We start from the raw sequence: 26407 nt of genomic DNA, 5'->3' as shown, positions 1-26407 counted from the left end.
ATGACTTCTGAATACAAGATGTATGAGAACAGATATGACTTATATTAAATATTGCTTTCCAGCAGATGGACGGTGTTTCTGGAATATAAATACATCGGAGGGACATATTATATCTCCGGATTGTAAGGCAGAAGAAACTGACATTTCACAATATTCTCCGAAAGTTAAGTCTGATTGGTTGGTTAGATCAACGGGTCCTTCAAATCCTGAGGAACCTTCTGATAAATCCCATACTATGACTCCAGATGTCTATCCAAGATTGATGGGTCCTTCAAATCCTGAGGAACCTTCTGAGAAATTACATTCTATGAGATCAGATGTCCATCTAAGATCAGTGGGTCCTTCAAATCCTGAGGAACCTACTGAGAAATCCCATACTATGACTTCAGATGTCCATCTAAGATCAATGGATCCTTCAAATCCTGAGGAGCCTTCTGAGAAATCCCATTCTATGACTTCAGATGTCCATCTAAGATCAATGGGTCCTTCAAATCCTGAGCAACCTTTTGAGAAATCCCATACTATGACTTCAGATGTCCATGTAAGATCAATGGGTCCTTCAAATCCTGAGCAACCTTCTGAGAAATCCCATACTATGACTTCAGATGTCCATCTAAGATCAATGGGTCCATCAAATCCTGAGCAACCTTCTGAAAAATCCCATACTATGACTTCAGATGTCCATCTAAGATCAATGGGTCCATCAAATCCTGAGCAACCTTCTGAGAAATCCCATACTATGACTTCAGATGTCCATCTAAGATCATTGGGTCCTTCAAATCCTGAGCAACCTTCTGAGAAATCCCATACTATGACTTCAGATGTCGATCTAAGATCAATAGGACCTTCAAATCCTGAGGAACCTTCTGAGAAATCTCATACTATGACTTCGGATGTCCTTCTAAGTTCAAACAATGCTGACCGATCACCAGATCCATCTAATCCCCAGATATCTTCTTTAAGCCATAAGAGGGTTCCCAATGGAGAGCGTTCATTGTCATGTTCAGAGTGCGGGAAATCTTTCAGTCGCAAAGAACACCTTGTTAGACACCAGAAAGTACACAGGGTTGAGCATTTTCATGCATGTTCAGAGTGCGGGAAATGTTTTAGTCAGAAAGGACAACTTATTGTACACCAGAGAATTCACACAGGTGAGCATCCTTTCTCATGTTCAGAGTGCGGGAAATGTTTCAATCGCAAAAAACATCTTATTGGACACCAGAGAAGTCACACTGGTGAGCGTCCTTTCCCTTGTTTAGAGTGTGGGAAATGTTTCTCTCTAAAAGCCGAGCTTACTGTACACGAGAGAATTCACACGGGTGAGCGTCCTTTCCGTTGTTCAGAGTGCGGGAAATCTTTCTCTCAGAAAAAAAACCGTAATGTACACGAGAGAATTCACACGGGTGAGCGTCCTTATTCGTGTTCAGAGTGCGGAAAATCTTTCTCTCAGAAAAAAAACCGTGATGAACACCAGAGAATTCACACAGGTGAGCGCCCTTATTCGTGTTCAGAGTGCGGGAAGTGTTTCTCTCAGCAAAAAGACCGTAATGTACACCAGAGAATTCACACAGGTGAGCGACCTTATTCATGTTCAGAGTGCGGAAAAACTTTCATCACAAGTGGAGCACTTTTGACACACCAGAGAGTTCACACAGGTGAGCGTCCTTATTCGTGTTTAGAGTGCGGGAAATCTTTCTCTCACAAAAAAGACCTTGTTGAACACCAGAGAATTCACACAGGTGAGCACCCTTATTCGTGTTCAGAGTGCGGGAAATCTTTCACTCGGACAGCACACCTTGTAAGACACCAGAGCATCCACACAGGTGAGCATCTTTATTCATGTTCAGAGTGTGGGAAATGTTTTCGTGATAAAGGACTGCTTATTGTACACCAGAGGAACCACACTGGTGAGCGTCCATTTTCATGTTCAGAGTGCGAGAAATCTTTCTTAACAAAAGATTCACTTTTCAAACACCAAAGGCTTCACACGGGTGAGCGTCCGTTTTCCTGTTCAGAGTGCGGGAAATCTTTCATTCGAAAAGATCACCTTGTTAGACACCAGAGAGTTCACACGGGTGACCGTCCGTATTCATCTTCACAGTGAGGGGAAACCTTTCAATGAAAAGAGAGACCTTGGTAGATGTCAGAGAATTCACACTAGTGAGCGTCCTCATTTATGTTCAGCGTGAGCGTCCTTATCCATGTTTACAGTGCGGGAAATCCTTCATTCCTAAAAGAGACCTTGTTATACACTAGAGAATTCACACGGATGAGGGTCTTTATTCATGTTCAGAGTGCGGGAAATCTTTCACTCAGAAAAAAAGGAACTTGTGAGAAACCAGAAAAAGCACACAAGTGAGGACCCTGACTCATGTTTAGGGTGCTGGAAATGTTTGATTCACAAAGAGGACCTTGTTAGACACCAGAAAATTCATACAGGTGAGGACTCTGATGATGGGACATAACAAGGGAATAAATGTGACCCCCACGAGCCTCAGATTCTCCTAGGGAGGGGGTCAGATAGAGACGAGTGGTGTACAAAGCACATCACAGTACATCGGGGGTATAATAAAAATATTAGAGTTTTTAGGGGTGTGGTTCGACAGATGTATACCCATAAAGAATAAATTAAAGGAACGTGGTTCTCATATAAAACGGTACTGAGTAAGTCCAATATTTACACCGACAGTCCATGAAAACTGCCCACCGGTGGTCAATGGGGAGACATCACACTTACAGAAAATTACAAAGATTATTGGTTTCGTAAACACATTGAGAGGAGCCGGCAAGAGAAACTACTGCAAAAAAGATGGAAGAGTTGCCTGAAAATGTAGTTTGGATGGTGGAGGAGATCTGTCGGAGAATGTAGTGTGGATGGTGGAGGAGAGCTGTCGGAGAATGTAGTGTTGATGGGGGAGGAGAGCTGTCGGAGAATGTAGTGTGGATGGTGGAGGAGAGCTGTCGGAGAATGTAGTGTGGATGGTGGAGGAGAACTGTCGGAGAATGTAGTGTGGATGGTGGAGGAGAGCTGTCGGGGAATGTAGTGTGGATGGTGGAGGAGAGCTGTCGGAGAATGTAGTGTGGATGGTGGAGGAGAGCTGTCGGAGAATGTAGTGTGGTGTTGGGGGAGAGCTGTTGGAGAATGTAGTGTGGATGGAGGAGGAGAGCTGTCGGAGAATGTAGTGTGGATGGTGGAGGAGATCTGTCGGAGAATGTAGTGTGGATGGTGGAGAAGATCTGTCGGAGAATGTAGTTTAATGGTGGAGGAGAGCTGTCGGAGAATGTAGTGTGGATGGTGGGAGGAGATCTGTCGGAGAATGTAGTGTGGATGGTGGGAGGAGATCTGTTGGAGAATGTAGTGTGGATGGTGGATGAGAGCTGTCGGAGAATGTAGTGTGGATGGTGGAGGATATCTGTCGGAGAATGTAGTGTGGATGGTGGAGGAGATCTGTCGGAGAATGTAGTGTGGATGGTGGAGGAGAGCTGTTGGAGAATGTAGTGTAGATGGTCGAGGAGATCTGTTGGAGAATGTAGTGTGGATGGTGGAGGAGAGCTGTCGGAGAATGTAGTGTGGATGGTGGAGGAGATCTGTTGGAGAATGTAGTGTGGATGGTGGAGGAGATCTGTCGGGGAATGTAGTGTGGATGGTGGAGGAGAGCTGTCGGAGAATGTAGTGTGGATGGTGGAGGAGAGCTGTCGGAGAATGTAGTGTGGATTTTGGAGGAGAGCTGTCAGAGAATGTAGTGTGGATGGTGGGAGGAGATCTGTCAGAGAATGTAGTGTGGATGGTGGAGGAGAGCTGTCGGAGAATGTAGTGTGGATGGTGGGAGGAGATCTGTCGGAGAATGTAGTGTGGATGGTGGAGGAGATCTGTCGGAGAATGTAGTGTGGATGGTGGAGGAGAGCTGTCGGAGAATGTAGTGTGGATGGTGGAGGAGATCTGTCGGAGAATGTAGTGTGGATGGTGGGAGGAGATCTGTTGGAGAATGTAGTGTGGATGGTGGAGGAGATCTGTCAGAGAATGTTGTGTAGATGGTGGAGGAGAGCTGTTGGAGAATGTAGTGTAGATGGAGGAGGAGAGCTGTCAGAGAATGTTGTGTAGCCCAGGGGTTGCTACTAAAGTTATTATGTTAAGTAGTTTATTGTTTCTTAAGTAAAGGTTTGGCTCCCTCTAGTGACCGCTGGACTCTGTGAAGACTTTTCCTTCTGTTTAAGGAGTAAAACAGCTATGCATTGTGGAATGTGTAGTTTAGATAAGGAAGTGACTCATGTTGTTTAAATCAGTTCGGGACTACAGAACCCACAATGCCAAGTCTTAGAACAGCCTGCTGGGAAGAGAGATAAAAGGAGAGGCGTGGTCTACTTTCGGCCTCTCTGGATGCCATTCAACTGCCAGCAGGAGGTCTGTGTGTGTGACCAGGAGTGAGAGACTGCAGCCTACAGCGGAGAGCCGGATCATCTGCCCCAAAGGGATCTTTGGAGGATGGCCTTGCTAATCGAGCAGGTGGATCGGCCTGCGCTTCAGAGCATTTGAAGACATCTGCCAGCCAACCGGGAGGAGCAGCATGGCGTGTTGGCATCATCTTCACTGACGGAAGCACCTGAAGGAGATTCCGGACGGAGTCTGCCAGCCAGCTGGGATCCACAGTGGTGAGAGGGCAGCTGCCCATCCAAGTAGTGACTGCAGTATTGCTGAGTAAGTTTCTTTCCTACAGACTGCTGCTGAGACCTGTAGTTCCACGGCTGTGAATCTGCTGCACCTGAGCAACTTACAACCAGACTTTGGGGCCTTGTTTTTTTCTCCCCTGTGCGGTAAGGTCAGTATTGTATTAATCACCCATAAAAGGAATTACAAGTGGGAATAGTTCTTCAGCTAAGGAATCCATAGCATCCTATTCTACAGATATTGCTCTTTCGCTGTTTCTCTTGGATTAAAAATAATTACACAACTCAACACTGCAATATAAAATAAGCTAGCTGAAGACAAACTGGAATTTGAGGAACATTCACTGCTTTATTCCTTTACAAGGCTTTACTGCTCTACATTGGAGAATTGCTCTGAACTGCAACCTAGAGGGAGCCATTTAGTGAGATATAGTTAGAACTTGTATTGTATTACTGTATTCACTGTTTTTGCATTCTCTTAGTGCATTGGTCTGTGTGTTGAGGCCTCAGTGGGAAGGTATTCAATACATGTGTTAAAAGTATTGAAGATCTATCTCCCTGTGCACCTGTTCACATATACCCTCACCAGGTTGCTACTGGGTACAAGTGTATGATATCATTGCATTGAACAAATATCTCTGTCAATCATAACCTGTGTTCATTCATTGTTTAATCGTACCATTTCCTTGTGTTATCCTTTACCTTATAAACATTCTTTGAGTGGTCCAGTGACTTTGTCTGAGTTTCTCATTACTAATGTGGTATTTAACAATGGAACACAAGGTGTCAGAGGTAAGAGAGGGTCTGCAGAGTCAGGGTACCCAGTATGATATAGAGTCAATCAGCAGCCCAAATGGGGGTACCGCTACATTAGTGTGGCTGGTGGAGGAGAGCTGTTAGAGAATGTAGTGTGGATGGTGGGAGAAGATCTGTCGGAGAATGTAGTGTGGAGGGTGGAGGAGAGCTGTCGTAGAATGTAGTGTGGATGGTGGAGGAGAGCTGTCGGAGAATGTAGTGTGGATGGTGGAGGAGATCTGTCGGAGAATCTAGTGTGGATGGTGGAGGAGATCTGTCGGAGAATGTAGTGTGGACAGTGGAGGAGATCTGTCAGAGAATGTAGTGTGGATGGTGGGAGGAGATCTGTCGGAGAATGTAGTGTGGATGGTGGAGGAGATCTGTTGGAGAATGTAGTGTGGATGGTGGAGGAGCACTGTCGGAGAATGTAGTTTGGATGATGGAGGAGATCTGTTGGAGAATGTAGTGTGGATGGTGGAGGAGAGCTGTCGGAGAATGTAGTGTGGATGGTGGGAGGAGAGATGTCGGAGAATGTAGTGTGGATGGTGGAGGAGAACTGTTGGAGAATGTAGTGTGGATGGTGGAGGAGATCTGTTGGAGAATGTAGTGTGGATGGTGGAGGAGATCTGTTGGAGAATGTAGTAACTGCAGCCCCACCGTCCACCCTGCTGCCTCCCCCTGTGCATCTCTCTGATGTGGGTTTCTTTGGGTTGCTGTGGTTTGGGTGGTCCACTTTGGGGTGTCTTAGATATAATGGACTGATTTGAAGTGTTGAGATAATGGGCCACTTTGGTGTGGTGTTGATAGTGTGAGTTGCTATAGGTAGGATGGGCTACTTTGAACTGTCAGATGAAAGGTTGGGGTGCAGTGGATAGTAAGGGGGGTTGTAGGTAGGGTGGGTACATATAGGCCCCTTCCATGGTTACCGCAATGGGGCTACACCCTCTGTTCGCCGTGGTGTACACAGCACACTGTTTTACTACTCTCTTTAAGCCACCCAAAGGTGCCCAAGGTCTTTTACAATCCTATATAGTGTATATTACAACAAAAAAATGCCATGCGCCACAAAAGTGTTCGGGTTTGGCTTGAAGAATAGGTGGCAACCCTAGCCTCCCCAAGTAACAAATATAGTCACAACACAAAAATCTGTTGACGTCCAGGAGCTGTGGGCTGCCTGGGGCCAGGTTTGGCATCACTGAAGGGTGGGGCGATGATGTCAGCATGAACAATTTGACCACACCCACCGATTGCTATGGGGCGGTCGTTCCATATTAATGCTCTCCTTGAGGCACCCAAATGTATCCCAGCCCCTATAGGGTTTACTGCAAAAAAATATATGTTGTATTTCAATGTTTACTTTGGTTTTTCAGTATTTGGTTTTACATTTATAAATATTAAAATTGTTTTCATTTTATTTATGTCTGTATTTTATCTGAGATATAATCTACATGGTGTAACATAAGGAATGGACCAGGAGGCAGCCTAGAGAAAATGATGAAGTGTAATGTAGACTGCAGTATTTATATTCAACACAAGGTGGTGATCTCTTAGAACGCTTAGAACACACCAACAGGAAGTGATGTCGCTAGAGACAGGAAGTGATGTCGCTAGAGACAGGAAGTGATGTCACTAGAGACAGGAAGTGATGTGGGTCACAGACAGGAAGTGATGTAGGTCACACACAGGAAGTGATGTAGGGCACAGACAGGAAGTGATGTAGGGCACAGACAGGAAGTGATATAGAGGTATAAATAGGGAGTTCCCAGAAAAAAGAGAAGTTAGAGGGAAGTAGAGAGGAGACATTGCTGTAACTGGCAGCAGAGGAGGTAATAAGATCTTATTTTATATTTACACCCAGTAACCCACCGGTCATGTTCGCCCTCTTCCTCCTGGGACGTCTTTTATAGTTTATAGAACAGATGTATTCTGCATATACAGAGTTACTTATCCAACTGTCCATCCAGAGCCTGGATATGTTCTAAATATAGAACCATTTATCCAACTGTCCATCCAGAGCCTCTGGTTTATAGACCGGATACATCCTAAATATAGAACCATTTATCCAACTGTCCATCCAAAGCCTCTGGTTTATAGACCAGATACATCCTAAATATAGAGCCATTTATCCAACTGTCCATCCAGAGCCTCTGGTTTATAGACCAAATGCAACCAAATGTATCACCCTCCTAGTTAGGTTGCTAGAGAGGTTTAGGTAAATGTAGTTTCGTTAGCTCCTCTGTAGTCAGTGATTCCTTTCAGCTGTTTTAGGTCTTGCTGGCTGTAGGCTCAACTGCTTTCCCCTGTCTTCTAGTGAAAGTAGTAGAATGTAGTGGACTGGAAGGGGCAGACCCCGGGCCTGAATATTATCCGCCAATCCCTGGGGAGAGGGTGCCCAGTAGGTGGCTGAGAAGTGCATAAATAGTCCGGGATTTAGAACAATCAGGCTCTTGTCCAGCAGAAGGAGATCCCAGCCTGGAAGGGCTGCTTGCCCTTTTAAGCAAGTCAGCTGAAATCTAAGTCCACCGAGGTCTCAGCTCAGGGTAACCTGGAGGGCCTACTTTGAAAAGGAGCTAGAAATAAATCAGGTGGAGGCAACTGAGGATCTAGCCTGGAGGCCCACAGTATAGTGTCTGGCTGGTATTGGAAGGAGGCATCAATCTGTTTATAGCAGATCGGATCGGATGTATTCAGGCGTAAACAGACACATATCCATTTACATGCACCACTCCATAGAGGACACCATGGGGGGGTTGGAGGGCACAGGGAGACACGGTGGGGGGGTGGAGGGCACAGGGAGACACGGTGGGGGGGTGGAGGGCACAGGGGGACACGGTGGGTGGCACAGGGGGACACTGTAGGTGGGGGTGGAGGGCACAGGGGGACACTGTGGGTGGGTGGCACAGGGAGACACCATGGGGGGGATGGAGGGCACAGGGGGACACTGCGGGGAGGTGGGGGGCACAGGGGGACACCATGGGGGGGGGTGGAGGGCACAGGGGGACACGGTGGGTGGCACAGGGGGACACTGTAGGTGGGTGGAGGGCACAGGGGGACACTGTGGGTGGGTGACACAGGGAGACACCATTGGGGGGATAGAGGGCACAGGGGGACACTGTGGGGGGGTGAAGGGCACAGGGGGGCACCGTGGGGGTGGCTGAAGGGCACAGGGGGAGTGTGGGGAGGTGGAGGGCACAGTGTGGGGCGGGAGTGGAGGGCACAGGGGGACACTGGGGAGGTGGAGGGCACAGGGGGACACTGTGGGGAGATGGGGGGCACAAGGGGACACTGTGGGGGGGTGGAGGGCACAGGGGGACACTGTGGGGAGGTGGCACGGGGGCACTGTGGGGAGGTGGGGGGCACAGGGGGACACTGTGGGGGGGTGGAGGGCACAGGGGGATACTGTGGGGAGATGGGGGCACAGGGGGACACTGTGGGGGGGGGTGGAGGGCACAGGGGGACACTGTGGGGAGGTGGGGGGCACAGGGGGGACACTGTGGGGCAGGAGTGGAGGGCACAGGGGGACACTGGGGAGGTGGAGGGCACAGGGGGACACTGTGGGGAGATGGGGGGCACAAGGGGACACTGTGGGGGGGTGGAGGGCACAGGGGGACACTGTGGGGAGGTGGGGGACACTGTGGGGGGGGTGGAGGGCACAGGGGGAAACTGTGGGGAGGTGGGGGGCACAGGGGGACACTGCGGGGAGGTGGGGGGCACAGGGGGACACTGTGGGGAGGTGGGGGGCACAGGTGGACACTGTGGGGGGGTAGAGGGCACAGGGGGACACTGTGGGTGGGTGTTACAGGGGGTCACTGTGGGGAGGTAGAGGGCACAGGGGAACACTGTGAGGGGGTGGAGGGCACAGGGGGACACTGTGGGGAGGTGGGGGTTACACTGTGGGGAGGTGGGGGACACTGTTGGGGGGAGAAGACACAGGGGGACACCGTGTGGGGTTGGAGGGCACAGGGAGACACCGTGGGGGGGGTGGAGGGTACAGGGGACACGGTGGGTGGCACAGGGAGACACCATGGGGGGGATGGAGGGCACAGGGGGACACTGTGGGGGTTGAAGGGCACAGGGGGGCACTGTGGGGGGTGGCTGAAGGGCACAGGGGGGCACTGTGGGGGGTGGCTGAAGGGCACAGGGGGACACTGTGGGGCGGGAGGTGGAGGGCACAGGGGGACACTGTGGGGAGATGGGGGGCACAGGGGGACACTGTCGGGGGGAGGGCACAGGGGGACACTGTGGGGGGGTTGGAGGGCACAGGGAGACACTGTGGGGGGGTTGGAGGGCACAGGGAGACACCATGGGGGGGGGGTGGAGGGCACAGGGGGACACGGTGGGTGGCACAGGGGGACACTGTAGGTGGGTGGAGGGCACAGGGGGACACTGTGGGTGGGTGACACAGGGAGACACCATTGGGGGGATAGAGGGCACAGGGGGACACTGTGGGGGGGTGAAGGGCACAGGGCGGCACCGTGGGGGTGGCTGAAGGGCACAGGGGGAGTGTGGGGAGGTGGAGGGCACAGTGTGGGGCGGGAGTGGAGGGCACAGGGGGACACTGGGGAGGTGGAGGGCACAGGGGGACACTGTGGGGAGATGGGGGGCACAAGGGGACACTGTGGGGGGGTGGAGGGCACAGGGGGACACTGTGGGGAGGTGGCACGGGGGCACTGTGGGGAGGTGGGGGGCACAGGGGGACACTGTGGGGGGGTGGAGGGCACAGGGGGATACTGTGGGGAGATGGGGGCACAGGGGGACACTGTGGGGGGGGGGTGGAGGGCACAGGGGGACACTGTGGGGAGGTGGGGGGCACAGGGGGGACACTGTGGGGCAGGAGTGGAGGGCACAGGGGGACACTGGGGAGGTGGAGGGCACAGGGGGACACTGTGGGGAGATGGGGGGCACAAGGGGACACTGTGGGGGGGTGGAGGGCACAGGGGGACACTGTGGGAAGGTGGGGGACACTGTGGGGGGGTGGAGGGCACAGGGGGAAACTGTGGGGAGGTGGGGGGCACAGGGACACTGCGGGGAGGTGGGGGGCACAGGGGGACACTGTGGGGAGGTGGGGGGCACAGGTGGACACTGTGGGGGGGGTAGAGGGCACAGGGGGACACTGTGGGTGGGTGTTACAGGGGGTCACTGTGGGGAGGTAGAGGGCACAGGGGAACACTGTGAGGGGGTGGAGGGCACAGGGGGACACTGTGGGGAGGTGGGGGTTACACTGTGGGGAGGTGGGGGACACTGTTGGGGGAGAAGACACAGGGGGACACCGTGTGGGGTTGGAGGGCACAGGGAGACACCGTGGGGGGGGGTGGAGGGTACAGGGGGACACTGTGGGGGTTGAAGGGCACAGGGGGGCACTGTGGGGGGTGGCTGAAGGGCACAGGGGGACACTGTGGGGCGGGAGGTGGAGGGCACAGGGGGACACTGTGGGGAGATGGGGGGCACAGGGGGACACTGTCGGGGGGAGGGCACAGGGGGACACTGTGGGGGGGTTGGAGGGCACAGGGAGACACTGTGGGGGGGTTGGAGGGCACAGGGAGACACCATGGGGGGGAGGTGGAGGGCACAGGGGGACACGGTGGGTGGCACAGGGGGACACTGTAGGTGGGTGGAGGGCACAGGGGGACACTGTGGGTGGGTGACACAGGGAGACACCATTGGGGGGATAGAGGGCACAGGGGGACACTGTGGGGGGGTGAAGGGCACAGGGGGGCACCGTGGGGGTGGCTGAAGGGCACAGGGGGAGTGTGGGGAGGTGGAGGGCACAGTGTGGGGCAGGAGTGGAGGGCACAGGGGGACACTGGGGAGGTGGAGGGCACAGGGGGACACTGTGGGGAGATGGGGGACACAAGGGGACACTGTGGGGGGGTGGAGGGCACCGGGGGACACTGTGGGGAGGTGGGGGGCACAGGGGGACACTGTGGGGGGGGTGGAGGGCACAGGGGGACACTGTGGGGAGATGGGGGGCACAGGGGGACACTGTCGGGGGGAGGGCACAGGGGGACACTGTGGGGGGGTTGGAGGGCACAGGGAGACACTGTGGGGGGGTTGGAGGGCACAGGGAGACACCATGGGGGGGGGGGTGGAGGGCACAGGGGGACACGGTGGGTGGCACAGGGGGACACTGTAGGTGGGTGGAGGGCACAGGGGGACACTGTGGGTGGGTGACACAGGGAGACACCATTGGGAGGATAGAGGGCACAGGGGGACACTGTGGGGGGGTGAAGGGCACAGGGGGGCACCGTGGGGGTGGCTGAAGGGCACAGGGGGAGTGTGGGGAGGTGGAGGGCACAGTGTGGGGCGGGAGTGGAGGGCACAGGGGGACACTGGGGAGGTGGAGGGCACAGGGGGACACTGTGGGGAGATGGGGGGCACAAGGGGACACTGTGGGGGGGGTGGAGGGCACAGGGGGACACTGTGGGGAGGTGGCACGGGGGCACTGTGGGGAGGTGGGGGGCACAGGGGGACACTGTGGGGGGGTGGAGGGCACAGGGGGATACTGTGGGGAGATGGGGGCACAGGGGGACACTGTGGGGGGGGGGTGGAGGGCACAGGGGGACACTGCGGGGAGGTGGGGGACACTGTGGGGCAGGAGTGGAGGGCACAGGGGGACACTGGGGAGGTGGAGGGCACAGGGGGAAACTGTGGGGAGATGGGGGGCACAAGGGGACACTGTGGGGGGGTGGAGGACACTGTGGGGGGGTGGAGGGCACAGGGGGAAACTGTGGGGAGGTGGAGGGCACAGGGGGACACTGCGGGGAGGTGGGGGGCACAGGGGGACACTGTGGGGAGGTGGGGGGCACAGGTGGACACTGTGGGGGGGTAGAGGGCACAGGGGGACACTGTGGGTGGGTGTTACAGGGGGTCACTGTGGGGAGGTAGAGGGCACAGGGGAACACTGTGAGGGGGTGGAGGGCACAGGGGGAAACTGTGGGGAGGTGGAGGGCACAGGGGGACACTGCGGGGAGGTGGGGGGCACAGGGGGACACTGTGGGAAGTTGGGGGGCACAGGGGACACTGTGGGGGGGGGGGGTGGAGGGCACAGGGGACACTGTGGGGGGGGGGTGGAGGGCACAGGGGGACACTGTGGGAAGTTGGGGGGCACAGGGGGACACTGTGGGGGGGGGTGGAGGGCACAGGGGGACACTGTGGGGGGGTGGAGGGCACAGGGGGACACTGTGGGAAGTTGGGGGGCACAGGGGACACTGTGGGGGGGGGTTGGAGGGCACAGGGGGACACTGTGGGGGGGTGGAGGGCACAGGGGGACACTGTGGGAAGTTGGGGGGCACAGGGGACACTGTGGGGGGGGGTGGAGGGCACAGGGGGACACTGTGGGGGGGTGGAGGGCACAGGGGGACACTGTGGGAAGTTGGGGGGCACAGGGGACACTGTGGGGGGGGGGGTGGAGGGCACAGGGGGACACTGTGGGGGGGTGGAGGGCACAGGGGGACACTGTGGGAAGTTGGGGGGCACAGGGGACACTGTGGGGAGGTGGCACAGGGGGACACTGTGGGTGGGTGTTACAGGGGGTCACTGTGGGGAGGTGGAGGGCACAGGGAGACACTATGGGGAGGTGGCAAAGGGGGACACTGTAGGTGGGTGTTACAGGGGGTCACTGTGGGGAGGTGGAGGGCACAGGGGGACACTGTGGGAAGGTGGGGGCACAGGGGGACACTGTGGAGAGGTGGCGGGCACAGGGGGACACTGGGGAGGTGGAGGGCACAGGGGGACACTGCAGGGAGGTGGGGGACACTGGGGGGGGGTTTGGAGGGCACAGGGGGACACTGGTGGGGAGGTGGGGGGCACAGGGGGACACTGTGGGGAAGTGGGGGGCACAGGGGGTCACTGTGGGGAGGTGGGGGGCACTGGGGGACACTGTGGGGAGGTGGGGGGCACAGGGGGTCACTGTGGGGAGGTGGAGGGCACAGGGGAACACTGTGGGGAGGTGGGGGGCACAGGGGGACACTGGGGAGGTGGGGAACACTGTGGGGGTGTGTGGAGGGCACAGGGGGTCACTGTGGGGAGGTGGGGGGCACAGGGGGTCACTGTGGGGAGGTGGAGGGCACAGGGGGACACTGTGGGAAGGTGGGGGCACAGGGGGACACTGTGGAGAGGTGGCGGGCACAGGGGGACACTGGGGAGGTGGAGGGCACAGGGGGACACTGCAGGGAGGTGGGGGACACGGGGGGGGGGGGTTTGGAGGGCACAGGGGGACACTGGTGGGGAGGTGGGGGGCACTGGGGGACACTGTGGGGAGGTGGGGGGCACTGGGGGACACTGTGGGGAGGTGGGGGGCACTGGGGGACACTGTGGGGAGGTGGGGGGCACAGGGGGTCACTGTGGGGAGGTGGAGGGCACAGGGGAACACTGTGGGGAGGTGGGGGGCACAGGGGGACACTGGGGAGGTGGGGAACACTGTGGGGGTGTGTGGAGGGCACAGGGGGTCACTGTGGGGAGGTGGGGGGCACAGGGGGTCACTGTGGGGAGGTGGAGGGCACAGGGGGACACTGTGGGGAGGTGGGGGGCACAGGGGGTCACTGTGGGGAGGTGGGGGGCACAGGGGGACACTGGGGAGGTGGGGAACACTGTGGGGGTGTGTGGAGGGCACAGGGGGTCACTGTGGGGAGGTGGGGGCACAGGGGAACACTGTGGGGAGGTGGGGGGCACTGTGGGCCACTGGGGAGGTGGGGGGCACAGGGGGACACTGCAGGGAGGTGGGGGACACTGTGGGGGGGCACAGGGGGACACTGTGGGGAGGTGGAGGGCACAGGGGGACACTTGTGAGGTGGAGGGCACAGGGGGACACGGTGGGGGGCACTGTGGGGAGGTGGGGGGCACAGAGGGACACTGTGGGGGGCACAGGGGGTCACTGTGGGGAGGTGGGGGGCACAGGGAGTCACTGTGGGGAGGTGGGGGGCACAGGGGGACACGGTGGGGGGCACTGTGGAGAGGTGGGGGGCACAGGGGGACACTGTGATTGGGAAGCTGTGCAGCAACTTTCTAATAGCAGCACTTGGTACAAGCTGCTGCACTTTCCTTCCAGGAATGCAGAGTAGCACGGGAAGCGGCTGTATACAGACCTCTCGTGATGCTCTCTTCCCCGCCGCCCCTCCTCTCTTCTGTCCGTCCGAGGTGATGGCAGATACAAGCACCTGGGGTGGATGGGAGGGAAGGAGGGGCCGTCGGGGAGGAGCGCATCACGAGAGGTCTGTTTACACTGCAGTCTCTTAGCAGTGAGCAAGGACCTGATCTATATGTCAATCACAGCTAGCTGACGGGTAGATCGGGTCCCAAAGTGGAAGCTGTCATGGGGCCCCCTACTGGCCACAGGCCCTCGGTCAGTGTCCGAACTGCCCGATGGTCATTCGGCCCCTGAGGAGGGCTTTAAAATATTATGAAAACTTACATCATCACCCATCACAGTGCCTCCACCTCACTGCCTGACAACAGAGGTAACCAGTGCCAAGAAGATTCTAGAAATCAGTAATGAGATCTTTGATCTGCTGACAGGAGAGGTGAGCGGTGCCGGGAATTCAGGGACATTATCCAGTAACAGACAAGGGATGTGTCTGGATGGTGACTGTATCATTGTGTGTGTCAGGTTCCTATAAGGTGTCGGGAGGTCACTGTCTGTTTCTCTCACAAGGATCTCTACAAGGACGTCATGATGGAGAATCAGCCGCCGCTCACATCACCGGGTAAGAGGAGACTTTATTGTAAAGGAGAGAGCAGTACGGAGGGTCCACCTAGTAGGGCTGCGCATCTTCACTGGTCTCACGATTCGATTACGATTATCTGGTCAACGATTCGATTCGATTCGATTCCGCGATGCATCACGATGCATCACGATTACCGACGAGCTCCCACTTCCGCTTGGGCCGCCTAGGTGGCCCTTCCACCCTGCAATCTTCTAGGACACATCACAGTTCCCAAAAGATTGCCCGGCTATGCAGGACAGCGCAGTGAGACATGCGCACCCGGCTGTGAAGCTGCAAGCTGTCACAGCCGGATGCCCACAGTAGTATTGCCAGCGCTGTGGACAGGTGGGGGAGAGAAGGGAGGGTTTGGGTGGCCACGTCGCTGGATTGTGGGACAGGTGAGTGTCTTTTTATTAAAAGTCAGAACATGCACTTTTTTTGTAGCTGCTGACTTCTAATAAACGAAAAATTGACTGGAACTCCGCTTTGAATTAAAAATAACCTCACTCCCTAAAAAAGTGCACTAATCCGGTGCACTACAGGGTACAGAGATTCACACACACTGCTGCTGGGAGGTCAAAAGGGATAGAATCCACAGATGACAAACAGCCCTGTGAAGTTCCCTGTACTGTCTCTGTGCTGACCAGTGGCGGCTGGTGCTCAAAATTTTTTTGGGGGGCGCAAACAAACTGAAAAATACTGAACCTCCCCCATCAAACGCAGCCACTTGTGCCCGTCAAACGCAGCCACTTGTGCCCGTCAAACGCAGCCACTTGTGCCCGTCAAACGCAGCCACTTGTGCCCGTCAAACGCAGCCACTGTGCCCAAACGCAGCCACTGTGCCCAAACGCAGCCACTTGTGCCCAAACGCAGCCACTTGTGCCCGCCAAACTCAGCCACCTGTGCCCAAACTCAGCCACTTGTGCCAGCCAAACTCAGCCACTTGTGCCAGCCAAACTCAGCCACCTGTGCCCAAACTCAGCCACTTGTGCCCAAACGCAGCCACTTGTGCCCAAACGCAGCCACTTGTGCCCACCAAACTCAGCCACTTGTGCCCAAACGCAGCCACTTGTGCCCGCCAAACGCAGCCACCTGTGCCAAAACGCAGCCACCTGTGCCAAAACGCAGCCACCTGTGCCCGCCAAATCCAGCCACCTGTGCCCAAACGCAGCCACCTGTGCCCGCCAAACGCAGCCATCACTGACCCCCCCCCCCAATTACTTTCTTTTAATAAATATATTACAAAGGATGGTGTGCCCCCGCTGTATGTGCTTTTAAAAAACGATGTCACTTCATACCAAATTTTGCCGGTATACGATCATGTGACTCCCGGCCGTCCCGCCCCTCTCCGCTCTCCTCTTCCCTCTCCGCTCTCCGCTCACGTGTCTCCTGAGTCCTGACGTCAGCGGGGAATTCTCAGTCCCGCCCGCTGACTATAGTTATCGTATCAGAAGAGAGGCGGGCGGGACTGAGAAATCCCCGCTGACGTCAGGACTCAGGAGGCGGAAGCGGAGAGCGAAGAAAAGAGCGGAGAGGGGCGGGGCGGGCCGGGAGTCACATGATCGTATACCGGCGAAGTTCGGTATGAAGTGACATTGTTTTTTAAAAAAGCACATACAGCGGGGGCACACCATCCTTTGTAATATATTTATTAAAATAAAGACGGTTTAAAAATTTTCTCGAGCGCTTTCCCGGGAGGGGCGGGGCTACTAATGACGTCACCAAACATCGATTTTCGGGGTTTTATGCATCGATGCCGCATCGGGGACACCCGAATCGCGATGCATCGATGCAACGATTAATTTCAGCACCCCTACCACCTAAATCCCCCATCATCTGATAAACACATAGAAACAATGTATTCAGTCAGTGTGTGTGTTTCCTACAGATGGATCCAGTAATGGGAACCCACCAGAGAGATGTCCCCGTCCTCTGTATTCCCGGGATTCCAAACAGGAAGGTCACACCATCCCTCACCATCATCAGGTAGATGGGACTGAGCATGTAGATCAAAAATGTATTCTATGCAATGAGAGGACATTCTATTATGTAATCTTTTGTTCCTTTTTAAAATTGAAATCTATCATCTTTGGGGCTTAGAATAAGGAACTGGCATACATCAAAGCTGAAGTTAAAGAGGAAGATGAAGAGAGGTTGGTGAGTGGAGATCAGCAGTCTATGGAGGAGGGTTGTCCTCTGTATCATCAAAACACAGAGAATGATCAGGTAGATGGGATTGCACAAAATAAACTACAAAATAATTCTATGAGAAGATATTCTCTTATGTAATCTCTTAATATTTTCAGCTGTGTTTTTAGATGTTATATTTTGTCATCTCTGAAATTTAGAATGAAGAACGGAAAGACATCAAATTTGAGGTTAAGAAAGAAGAAGAAGAGACGTTGGTGAGTGGAGATCAGCAGTCTCTGGAGGAGGGGGAGATGATTATGGAAAGTAAACAGGAGGAATCTTCTCTACATATGGACATAAGTAAGTCATAAACACTAAATGCAGAGACAGTTCACTATTTAAATCTACTTCTTTAAGTATAAAGAATGTATTTACATTGTTACATGGGTTGAAATAATACCATATGTCCATTGAGAGAAAAAAAAAATGTAAAGTGGCAGTTGATCCAGAAGAGGACAGAAAAATCACCTATAGTTCCCAACAAATGAGGAGGAGATACTGTACACCCTATGAAAGGTCCATCTCCGTTCCTCAATATAACGTCATGTTCCCAACAAATGAGGAGGAGATACTGTACACCATATGAAAGGTCCATCTCCATTCCTCAATATACCGTCATGTTCCCAACAAATGAGGAGAATACTGTACACTATATGAAACTCCATAAACTACGTCATTCCTCAAAAAAAATCAATGGCTGACTTGCCCCAGGGTCAGGCGCTTTTGAGTGAGGGTACATGCTTTAATATACTCTGTAACTGATTAACATTCCTAAAAAGCACAACTGACTCTTAAATGGACCTGTCGATGAGATTCCCAAGCATATGCAATTGCTTATGCGGTCTACAATGCAGGGTGGAGATTCAACACTAGAGACCCCTGAGGATGATTAGACGAAACAAGTAGGGCGGAGCCTTGACCTTGATGTTATGCCACTGTATCAGGTTCCATGTGGTGGCCTCTCATGTGAGTTACTGATGATGTCTATGGATGTTCACATGCACTTTTTAAACTGCTGTACACAATATGAACGGTATATCCTTGATGTATTTTTAGGAATAGGTGGACGAATGTCCCATTCTTCACCATGACCTTGTCACCAATGCACAAATACTGTTACTTAGTGCAGTTTGGGAGTTTTGTATCATTTTTTTTATTTTTAATTTTCTGTAATAATTACACCAAATTCAGTGCCAGAGCTCTGGGAATGTTTTGAAAGCTACACATAGATCTATGACTTCTGAATACAAGATATATGAGAACAGATATGACTTCTATTAAATATTGATTTCCAGCAGATGGACGGTGTTTCTGGAATATAAATACATCAGAGAGACATCTTATTATATCTCCAGATTGTAAAACAGAAGTGAACTCTGATTGGTTGGTTAGATCAAAGGATCCTTCCAATCCTGAGGAACCTTCTGATAAACCCCATACTCTGACTTCAGATGTCCATCTAAGATCAATGGGTCCTTCTAATCCTGAGGAACCTTCTGAGAAATCCCATACTATGACTTCAGATGTCCATGCAAGATCAATGGGTCCTTCTAATCCTGAGGAACCTTCTGAGAAATCCCATACTATGACTTCAGATGTCCATGCAAGATCAATGGGTCCTTCTAATCCTGAGGAACCTTCTGAGAAATCCCATACTATGACTTCAGATGTCCATGCAAGATCAATGGGTCCTTCTAATCCTGAGGAAACTTCTGAGAAATCCCATACTATGACTTCAGATGTCCATGCAAGATCAATGGGTCCTTCTAATCCTGAGGAACCTTCTGAGAAATCCCATACTATGACTTCAGATGTCCATGCAAGATCAATGGGTCCTTCTAATCCTGAGGAACCTTCTGAGAAATCCCATACTATGACTTCAGATGTCCATCTAAGTTCTCACAGTGCCGATCAATCAACACATCCATCCAAGCCCCAGAAATCATCTTTAAGCCATAAGAGGTTTCACACAGGAGAGCGTTCATTCTCATGTTCAGAGTGCGGGAAATGTTTCACTGAAAGGAATGATCTTCGTAGACATCATAGAATTCACACTGGTGAACGTCCCTATCCATGTTCAGAGTGCGAAAAATGTTTCACTCAGAAAGCAGTACTTATTGTACACCAGAGAACTCACACCGGTGAGCGTCCTTATCGTTGTTCAGAGTGCGGCAAATGTTTCCCTAAAAAAGTACACCTTACTGAACACCAGAGGATTCACACGGGTGAGCGTCCTTTCCGTTGTTCAGAGTGCGGGAAATCCTTCACCACAAAAGGAGTCCTTGTTAAACACCAGAGAGTTCACACGGGTGAGTGTCCTTATTCATGTTCAGAGTGCGGGAAATCTTTCGCTCAGAAAGGAGAACGTGATATCCACCAGAGAATTCACACAGGTGAGCGCCCTTATTCATGTTCAGAGTGCGGGAAATCTTTCTCTGCAAAAAGATCACTTGTGATACACCAGAGAGTTCACACGGGTGAACGTCCTTATTCATGTTCAGAGTGCGGGAAACCATTCGCTCGGAAAGGACACCTTGTTACACACCAAAGAGTTCACACAGGGGTGCGTCCTTATCCATGTTTAGAGTGTGGGAAATCCTTAATTCGTAAAAGAGACCTTGTTATTCACCAGAAAATTCACACAGGTGAGGGTCTTTATTCATGTTTAGAGTGCGGGAAATCTTTCCCTGTGAAAAAGGAACTTCTTGGGCATCAGAAAAAGCACAAAGGTGAGCGCCCATATTCATGTTCAGAGTGCGGGAAATGTTTCATTCGCAATGCAGACCTTGTAAGACATCAGAAAGTTCACGGGGGGGGGCATCCTTATCCGTGTTCAGAGTGTGGGAAATCATTCACTCGGAAAGAACACCTTGTTAGACACCAGAGAATGCACACCGCTGAACGTGCGCACTGCATTCAGGATGTGGGAAATGTTAAGAAGATGAAATAAGTTGGAGAAGTCAGAGAGAACCCACCAGCTGATTCTTTTGACAAATGTACAATGGCTTTTCCAGGAGGAACTGTTTAATCCACAGAACTTCTGGAGGACAAGAAAATCGTTTCTAAATGGACCAAGTCTTCCCTTGGCTTCTTCTTTTTCTTGAAAGAACTATTCTTCTTTTTCCATTTTATATATAGGATATAAATTATGCACGCAGAGAGGTATCCCCCTCATAATTAGCTGTACTAGTATGCAGTCCTGGGAACAAACATTGTCCCATAAGCTTCAGAATCTCCTAGGGAGGGGGTCAGATAGGCCCTAATGGTGTATAATGGCGGAGAATGTAGTGTGGATGGTGGAGGAGAACTGTCAGAGAATGTAGTGTGGATGGTGGAGGAGATCTGTCGGAGAATGTAGTGTGGATGGTGGAGGAGATCTGTTGGAGAATGTAGTGTGGATGGTGGAGGAGATATGTCGGAGAATGTAGTGTGGATGGTGGAGGAGATCTGTCGGAGAATGTAGTGTGGATGGTGGAGGAGATCTGTCGGAGAATGTAGTGTGGATGGTGGAGGAGATCTGTCGGAGAATGTAGTGTGGATGGTGGAGGAGATCTGTCGGAGAATGTAGTGTGGATGGTGGAGGAGAGCTGTCAGAGAATGTAGTGTGGATGGTGGGAGGAGATCTGTCGGAGAATGTAGTGTGGATGGTGGAGGAGAGCTGTCGGAGAATGTAGTGTGGATGGTGGAGGAGAGCTGTTGGAGAATGTAGTGTGGATGGTGGAGGAGAACTGTCGGAGAATGTAGTGTGCATGGTGGAGGAGAGCTGTCGGAGAATGTAGTGTGGATGGTGGAGGAGATCTGTCGGAGAATGTAGTGTGGATGGTGGAGGAGATCTGTCGGAGAATGTAGTGTGGATGGTGGAGGAGATCTGTCGGAGAATGTAGTGTGGATGGTGGAGGAGATCTGTCGGAGAATGTAGTGTGGATGGTGGAGGAGAACTGTCGGAGAATGTAGTGTGCATGGTGGAGGAGAGCTGTCGGAGAATGTAGTGTGGATGGTGGAGGAGATCTGTCGGAGAATGTAGTGTGGATGGTGGAGGAGAACTGTCGGAGAATGTAGTGTGCATGGTGGAGGAGAGCTGTCGGAGAATGTAGTGTGGATGGTGGAGGAGATCTGTCGGAGAATGTAGTGTGGATGGTGGAGGAGATCTGTCGTAGAATGTAGTGTGGATGGTGGAGGAGATCTGTCGGAGAATGTAGTGTGGATGGTGGGGGGGAGGTGTTGGAGGTCACGTTTCCCCCTGGAGTTGCAGTTTCACATACATATTCCATCTCCAAAATAATCCTCTACATGTCCGAATGCCGTGTGTGGGTTGAGGTGCAGGATTTTGAAGGATTGTATGTAGATAAAACACACAATGTTGGGGCGTGTGAGATTTGATTTTTCCATCCAATTACATTGGCATTGGCATTGGCTATTGAAAACCATGCATAAGTCAGGGACACTCAGGAACAGTCGAGCCAGGTTTGTCCCGCATGTTTATTCAGCTAGGCAGCAAGTACAGTCTTTCCAAGTTATACCAAGTAGAGATGCGAAATGTGTTGGGGGTCTGGCCTTGAGGGAGCCCAGGCTGAGGTTGTCTCTCTATACCACCATAGGAGTCGGTGGATGTTTGACATCCGGGATCTATTCTCTCTTCCTTCCTTTAGCGTGGACCTCATGCATGCACTTCTTAACTCCTTTCTTCCAGTACCATGTGACCAGGCTGTGGGTCTCCATATCCCAGGTTCATGGTTGCTTTTAGAAATCGATCGCTGGGGAGGAAGCCAGATAGACAACCCCCTCACTACCGCCAGGAACCATCCTACTGTCCCCCTGTCCAACCCCTTGTCCCCCGTCTATCCCACTGTCCATCCCACAGGCCATCCCCTTGGCCATCCCCTTGGCCATCCCCTTGTCCATTCCACGGTCCCCCTGTCCATTCCACGGTTCCCCCCGTCCAATCCACTGTTCCCCCTGTCCATCCTACTTTCCCCCGTCCTTTCCACGGTCCCTCTGTCCATCCCAAAGTCCCCCCTGTCAATCCCACTGTCCCCCGTCCATCCCACTGTCCCCCTGTCCATCCTTGAGGCACCCAAATGTATCCCAGGCCCTATAGTGTTTACTACAAAAAATAAATAAATAATTGCCTTGTGCCACAAGTGTGTTCGGCTTTGGCTTGAACAAAAGGTGGCAACCCTAGTACTTACTGGACTGGAATTCCACTTCAGGTACAATGAGATTTGAAAATTACATTCACATGGCTAAAATAAAGATCCTTCTACTTGTATTAAAACTATTTAAATTGAGGCCAATATGTTGTATTTTAATGTTTACTTTGGTTTTTTAATATTTGGTTTTACATTTATAAATAATAAAATATAAGCAAAAAATTATTTAAATTTTTTTTTATGTCTGTATTTTATCTGAGATATAATCTACATGTGTAATCATGGATGTAACATAATGGAGAAATGGACCAGGAGGCAGCGGGGACAAGGATGAAGTGTAACGTAGACCGCAGTATTTTATATTCAACACAAGGTGGTGCTTTCACTTAGAACACACCAACAGGAAGTGATGTCTCTTCAGACAGGAAGTGATGTCTCTTCAGACAGGAAGTGATGTAGTGTACAGACAGGAAGTGATGTAGATTACCAACAGGAAATGATATAGAAGTATAAATAGGGAGTTCCCGGAAAAAAGAGGCGTAGAGAGGAGACATTGGTGGAACTGGCAGCCGAGGAGGTAATAAGGTATTATTTTATATTTACACCCAGTAACCGTCCCTTTATGTTCGCCCTCTTCCTCCTGGGACATCTTTTATAGTTTATAGAACAGATATATTCTGCATATACAGATTTATTTATCCAACTGTCCATTCAGAGCCTTTGGAATTATAGACAGGATACATCCTAAATATAGAGCCATTTATCCAACTGTCCATCCAGAGCCTCTGGTTTATAGACCAGATACATCCTAAATATAGAGCCATTTATCCAATTGTCCATCTGGAGCCTCTGGTTTATAGACCAGATACATCCTAAATATAGAACCATTTATTCAACTGTCCATCCAGAGCCTCTGGTTTATAAACCAGATACATCCTAAATATAGAGCCATTTATCCAACTGTCCATCCAGAGCCTCTGGTTTATAGACTGGATACATCCTAAATATAGAACCATTTATCCAACTGTCCATCCAGAGCCTCTGGTTTATAGACCAGATACATCCTAAATATAGAACTGTTTATCCAACTGTTCATCCAGAACCTCTGGTTTATAGACCGGATACATCCTAAATATAGAACCATTTATCCAACTGTACATCCAGAGCCTCTGGTTTATAGACCAGATACATCCTAAATATAGAACTGTTTATCCAACTGTCCATCCAGAGCCTCTGGTTTATAGAACAAATACGTCCTAACATAGAGCCAATTATCCAACTGTCCATCCAGAGCCTTCTGGTTTATAGACCAGACACAGCATAGATATATAGAACCATTTATCCAACTGTCCATCCAGAGCCTCTGGTTTATAGACCAGATACATCCTAAATATAGAACCATTTATCCAACTGTCCATCCAGAGCCTCTGGTTTATAGACCGGATACATTCTAAAAATAGAACCATTTATCCAACTGTCCATCCAGAGCCTCTGGTTTATAGACCAGATACATCCTAAATATAGAACCATGTATCCAACTGTCCATCCAGAGCCTCTGGTTTATAAACCAGATACATCCTAAATATAGAGCCATTTATCCAACCTCCATAAAGCTGTCTCGGGGGTTGTTGGCTCTCATCACTGTGAGTTAATGGACACCATGTCTTCTTTGGATCAAGAAATGGAGAGGAAGAAGACTGAACTACACTACAAGTTCTAATGAAGGCAGCAGAAGGAATGAACATCCCTACAGTACATAAAATAAGGGATGAAGCTCCTGATTTTTGTGATTTGATGGAAGTGATGCTGCCATTCTTTACCTTAAAGTATGTTAGTGAAGGATTGTTGGTTCTCTATGGCCTTTCACCATAACTGTACTGGCTGTCCTGTCTCTGTCATGTGATCCTGAGCACCAATCACAGTACAGATGCCTCCAAACCTATTTTGGTGGAGTTGGCTGTCAGGGTGACATCAATGTGTACAGTACATGCCGTGCCCAGTGACACTAATAGGACGGGGCTCACAATATAGACATTCCCGACCACTGTGCACACAGAACAACATCATGTCTACATATCCTCCATCATACATGGTCAGTACTATTTAGTAAACCTCTATCCTCTCCAATCCAATATTTACCAGGTAATGCTTCTCTTTAGTGCTAAACTAAACATTTTTTTTTATTTTAGATTGGGAACAGCAGAGGTAGAACTGCTGCCAGATTTTTTTTTTTGTCTGTGTCCCTATTGGGCTTATTTCCATTCACATCATTGTTTTTGGCATCACCTTGAAAGGAAGTGAAGGGAAATCTTTAACAGAGTAAAGTAATGCTCGACTCCAATCAATCCAAACTTCAATTAAGGTCTGGATTTCTTTCAGTGAGATTAACAAGGCCTTCAGAATATTATGAAAAGCTGTCTTAAGAGTCCACTTTGGAGGAACTCTGTGCAGACATTATTCATCCCAGTACAGTCCAGATAATTCTTAACACCCAGCAGTAGTCTTCACGGATCATCGCCCATCACAGTGCCTCCACCTGACAAAAGAGGTAACCAGTGCCAAGAAGATTCTAGAAGTCACCAACAGGATTATTGATCTGCTGACAGGAGAGGTGAGCGGTGCCGGGAATTCTGGGACATTATCCAGTAACAGACAAGGGATGTGTCTGGATGGTGACTGTATCATTGTGTGTGTCAGGTTCCTATAAGGTGTCAGGATGTCACTGTCTATTTCTCCATGGAGGAGTGGGAGTATTTAGAAGGACACAAGGATCTCTACAAGGACGTCATGATGGAGAATCAGCCGCCCCTCACATCACCGGGTAAGAGGAGACTTTATTGTAAAGGAGAGAGCAGTACGGAGGCTCCACCTAGATCCCCCATCATCTGATAAACACATAGAAACAATGTATTCAGTCAGTGTGTGTGTTTCCTACAGATGGATCCAGTAATGGGAACCCACCAGAGAGATGTCCCTGTCCTCTGTATTCCCGGGATTCCACACAGGAAGATCACACCATCCCTCACCATCATCAGGTAGATGGAACTGAGCAACAAGAACAGAATACTAAGCTATGAGAAGCCATTCTTCTATGTAATCTCTTGTACTTTTTTACATATGTATTCTATCATCTTCGGGATTTAGGGTGAAGAATTGAAAGACATAAAAGTTGAGGTTAAACAGGAAGAAGAGACGTTGGTGACCAGACGTCAGCAGTCTATGGAGGAGGGTTGTCCTCTGTATTCTCAGAATTCTACACAGGAAAATCACCACTATATTCACTATATTGAGAATAATCAGGTAGATGGGACTGGGCAAAAATAACTCAAACATAATTCTATGAGAACTTGAGAAGACATTATTGGCAGCAGTGTTTCGAAATGTTATATTTTATCATCTCTGGAATTTAGAATGAAGAACAAAAAGACATCAAAGTTGAGGTTAAACGGGAAGAAGAAGAGAGGTTGGTGAGTGGAGATCAGCAGTCTATGGAGGAGGGGGAGATGATTATGGAAAGTAAACTGGAGGAATCTTCTCTACATATGGACACAAGTGAGTAATACACACTAAATACAGAAACATTTCACATTTAAATTCCACCTCTCTAAGTATAAAGCATGTAATTACATTGTTATATGGATTGAAATATACCATATGTTCACTGAGTTAAAAAGAAATCCAAAGCTGAAGTAGATCCAGAGGAGGAGAAAAAAGCCACATAAAGTTTGTTCATAATTCATTAGGCTAAAATAATTCCTTCTTCCAAAAGGCAGATAATTCCCCAACAAGACAGGGACATGGTGCAGTATGTTTTATTATAACTTTAAAAGAGCATACGAACATTTATAAACATTATTGGTAACTCGCATGAGAAGACACTGCGTGAAACCTGATACAGCGGTGTGA

The 26407-nt window shown here is 51.0% G+C and overlaps 1 protein-coding gene across 1 annotated transcript in view; it reads left to right on the top strand.

The window, feature by feature from the left end:
* The window catches only part of LOC141106895 (uncharacterized), a 41600-nt gene that overhangs the window by 3390 nt on the left and 11803 nt on the right, over window positions 1-26407 (top strand). The window contains 5 exon segments of the mRNA XM_073597824.1: window positions 63-1571; window positions 19325-20298; window positions 25441-25536; window positions 25646-25801; window positions 25912-26053. Coding sequence (XP_073453925.1) covers window positions 63-1571; window positions 19325-20298; window positions 25441-25536; window positions 25646-25801; window positions 25912-26053 — 2877 coding nt within the window.

Source organism: Aquarana catesbeiana, linkage group LG08, assembly GCF_042186555.1.
Source record: "Aquarana catesbeiana isolate 2022-GZ linkage group LG08, ASM4218655v1, whole genome shotgun sequence".
Taxonomy (NCBI): Eukaryota; Metazoa; Chordata; class Amphibia; order Anura; family Ranidae; genus Aquarana; species Aquarana catesbeiana.
Note: the sequence above shows the minus strand (reverse complement) of the source record. Positions and strands in the feature narration are given on the sequence as shown.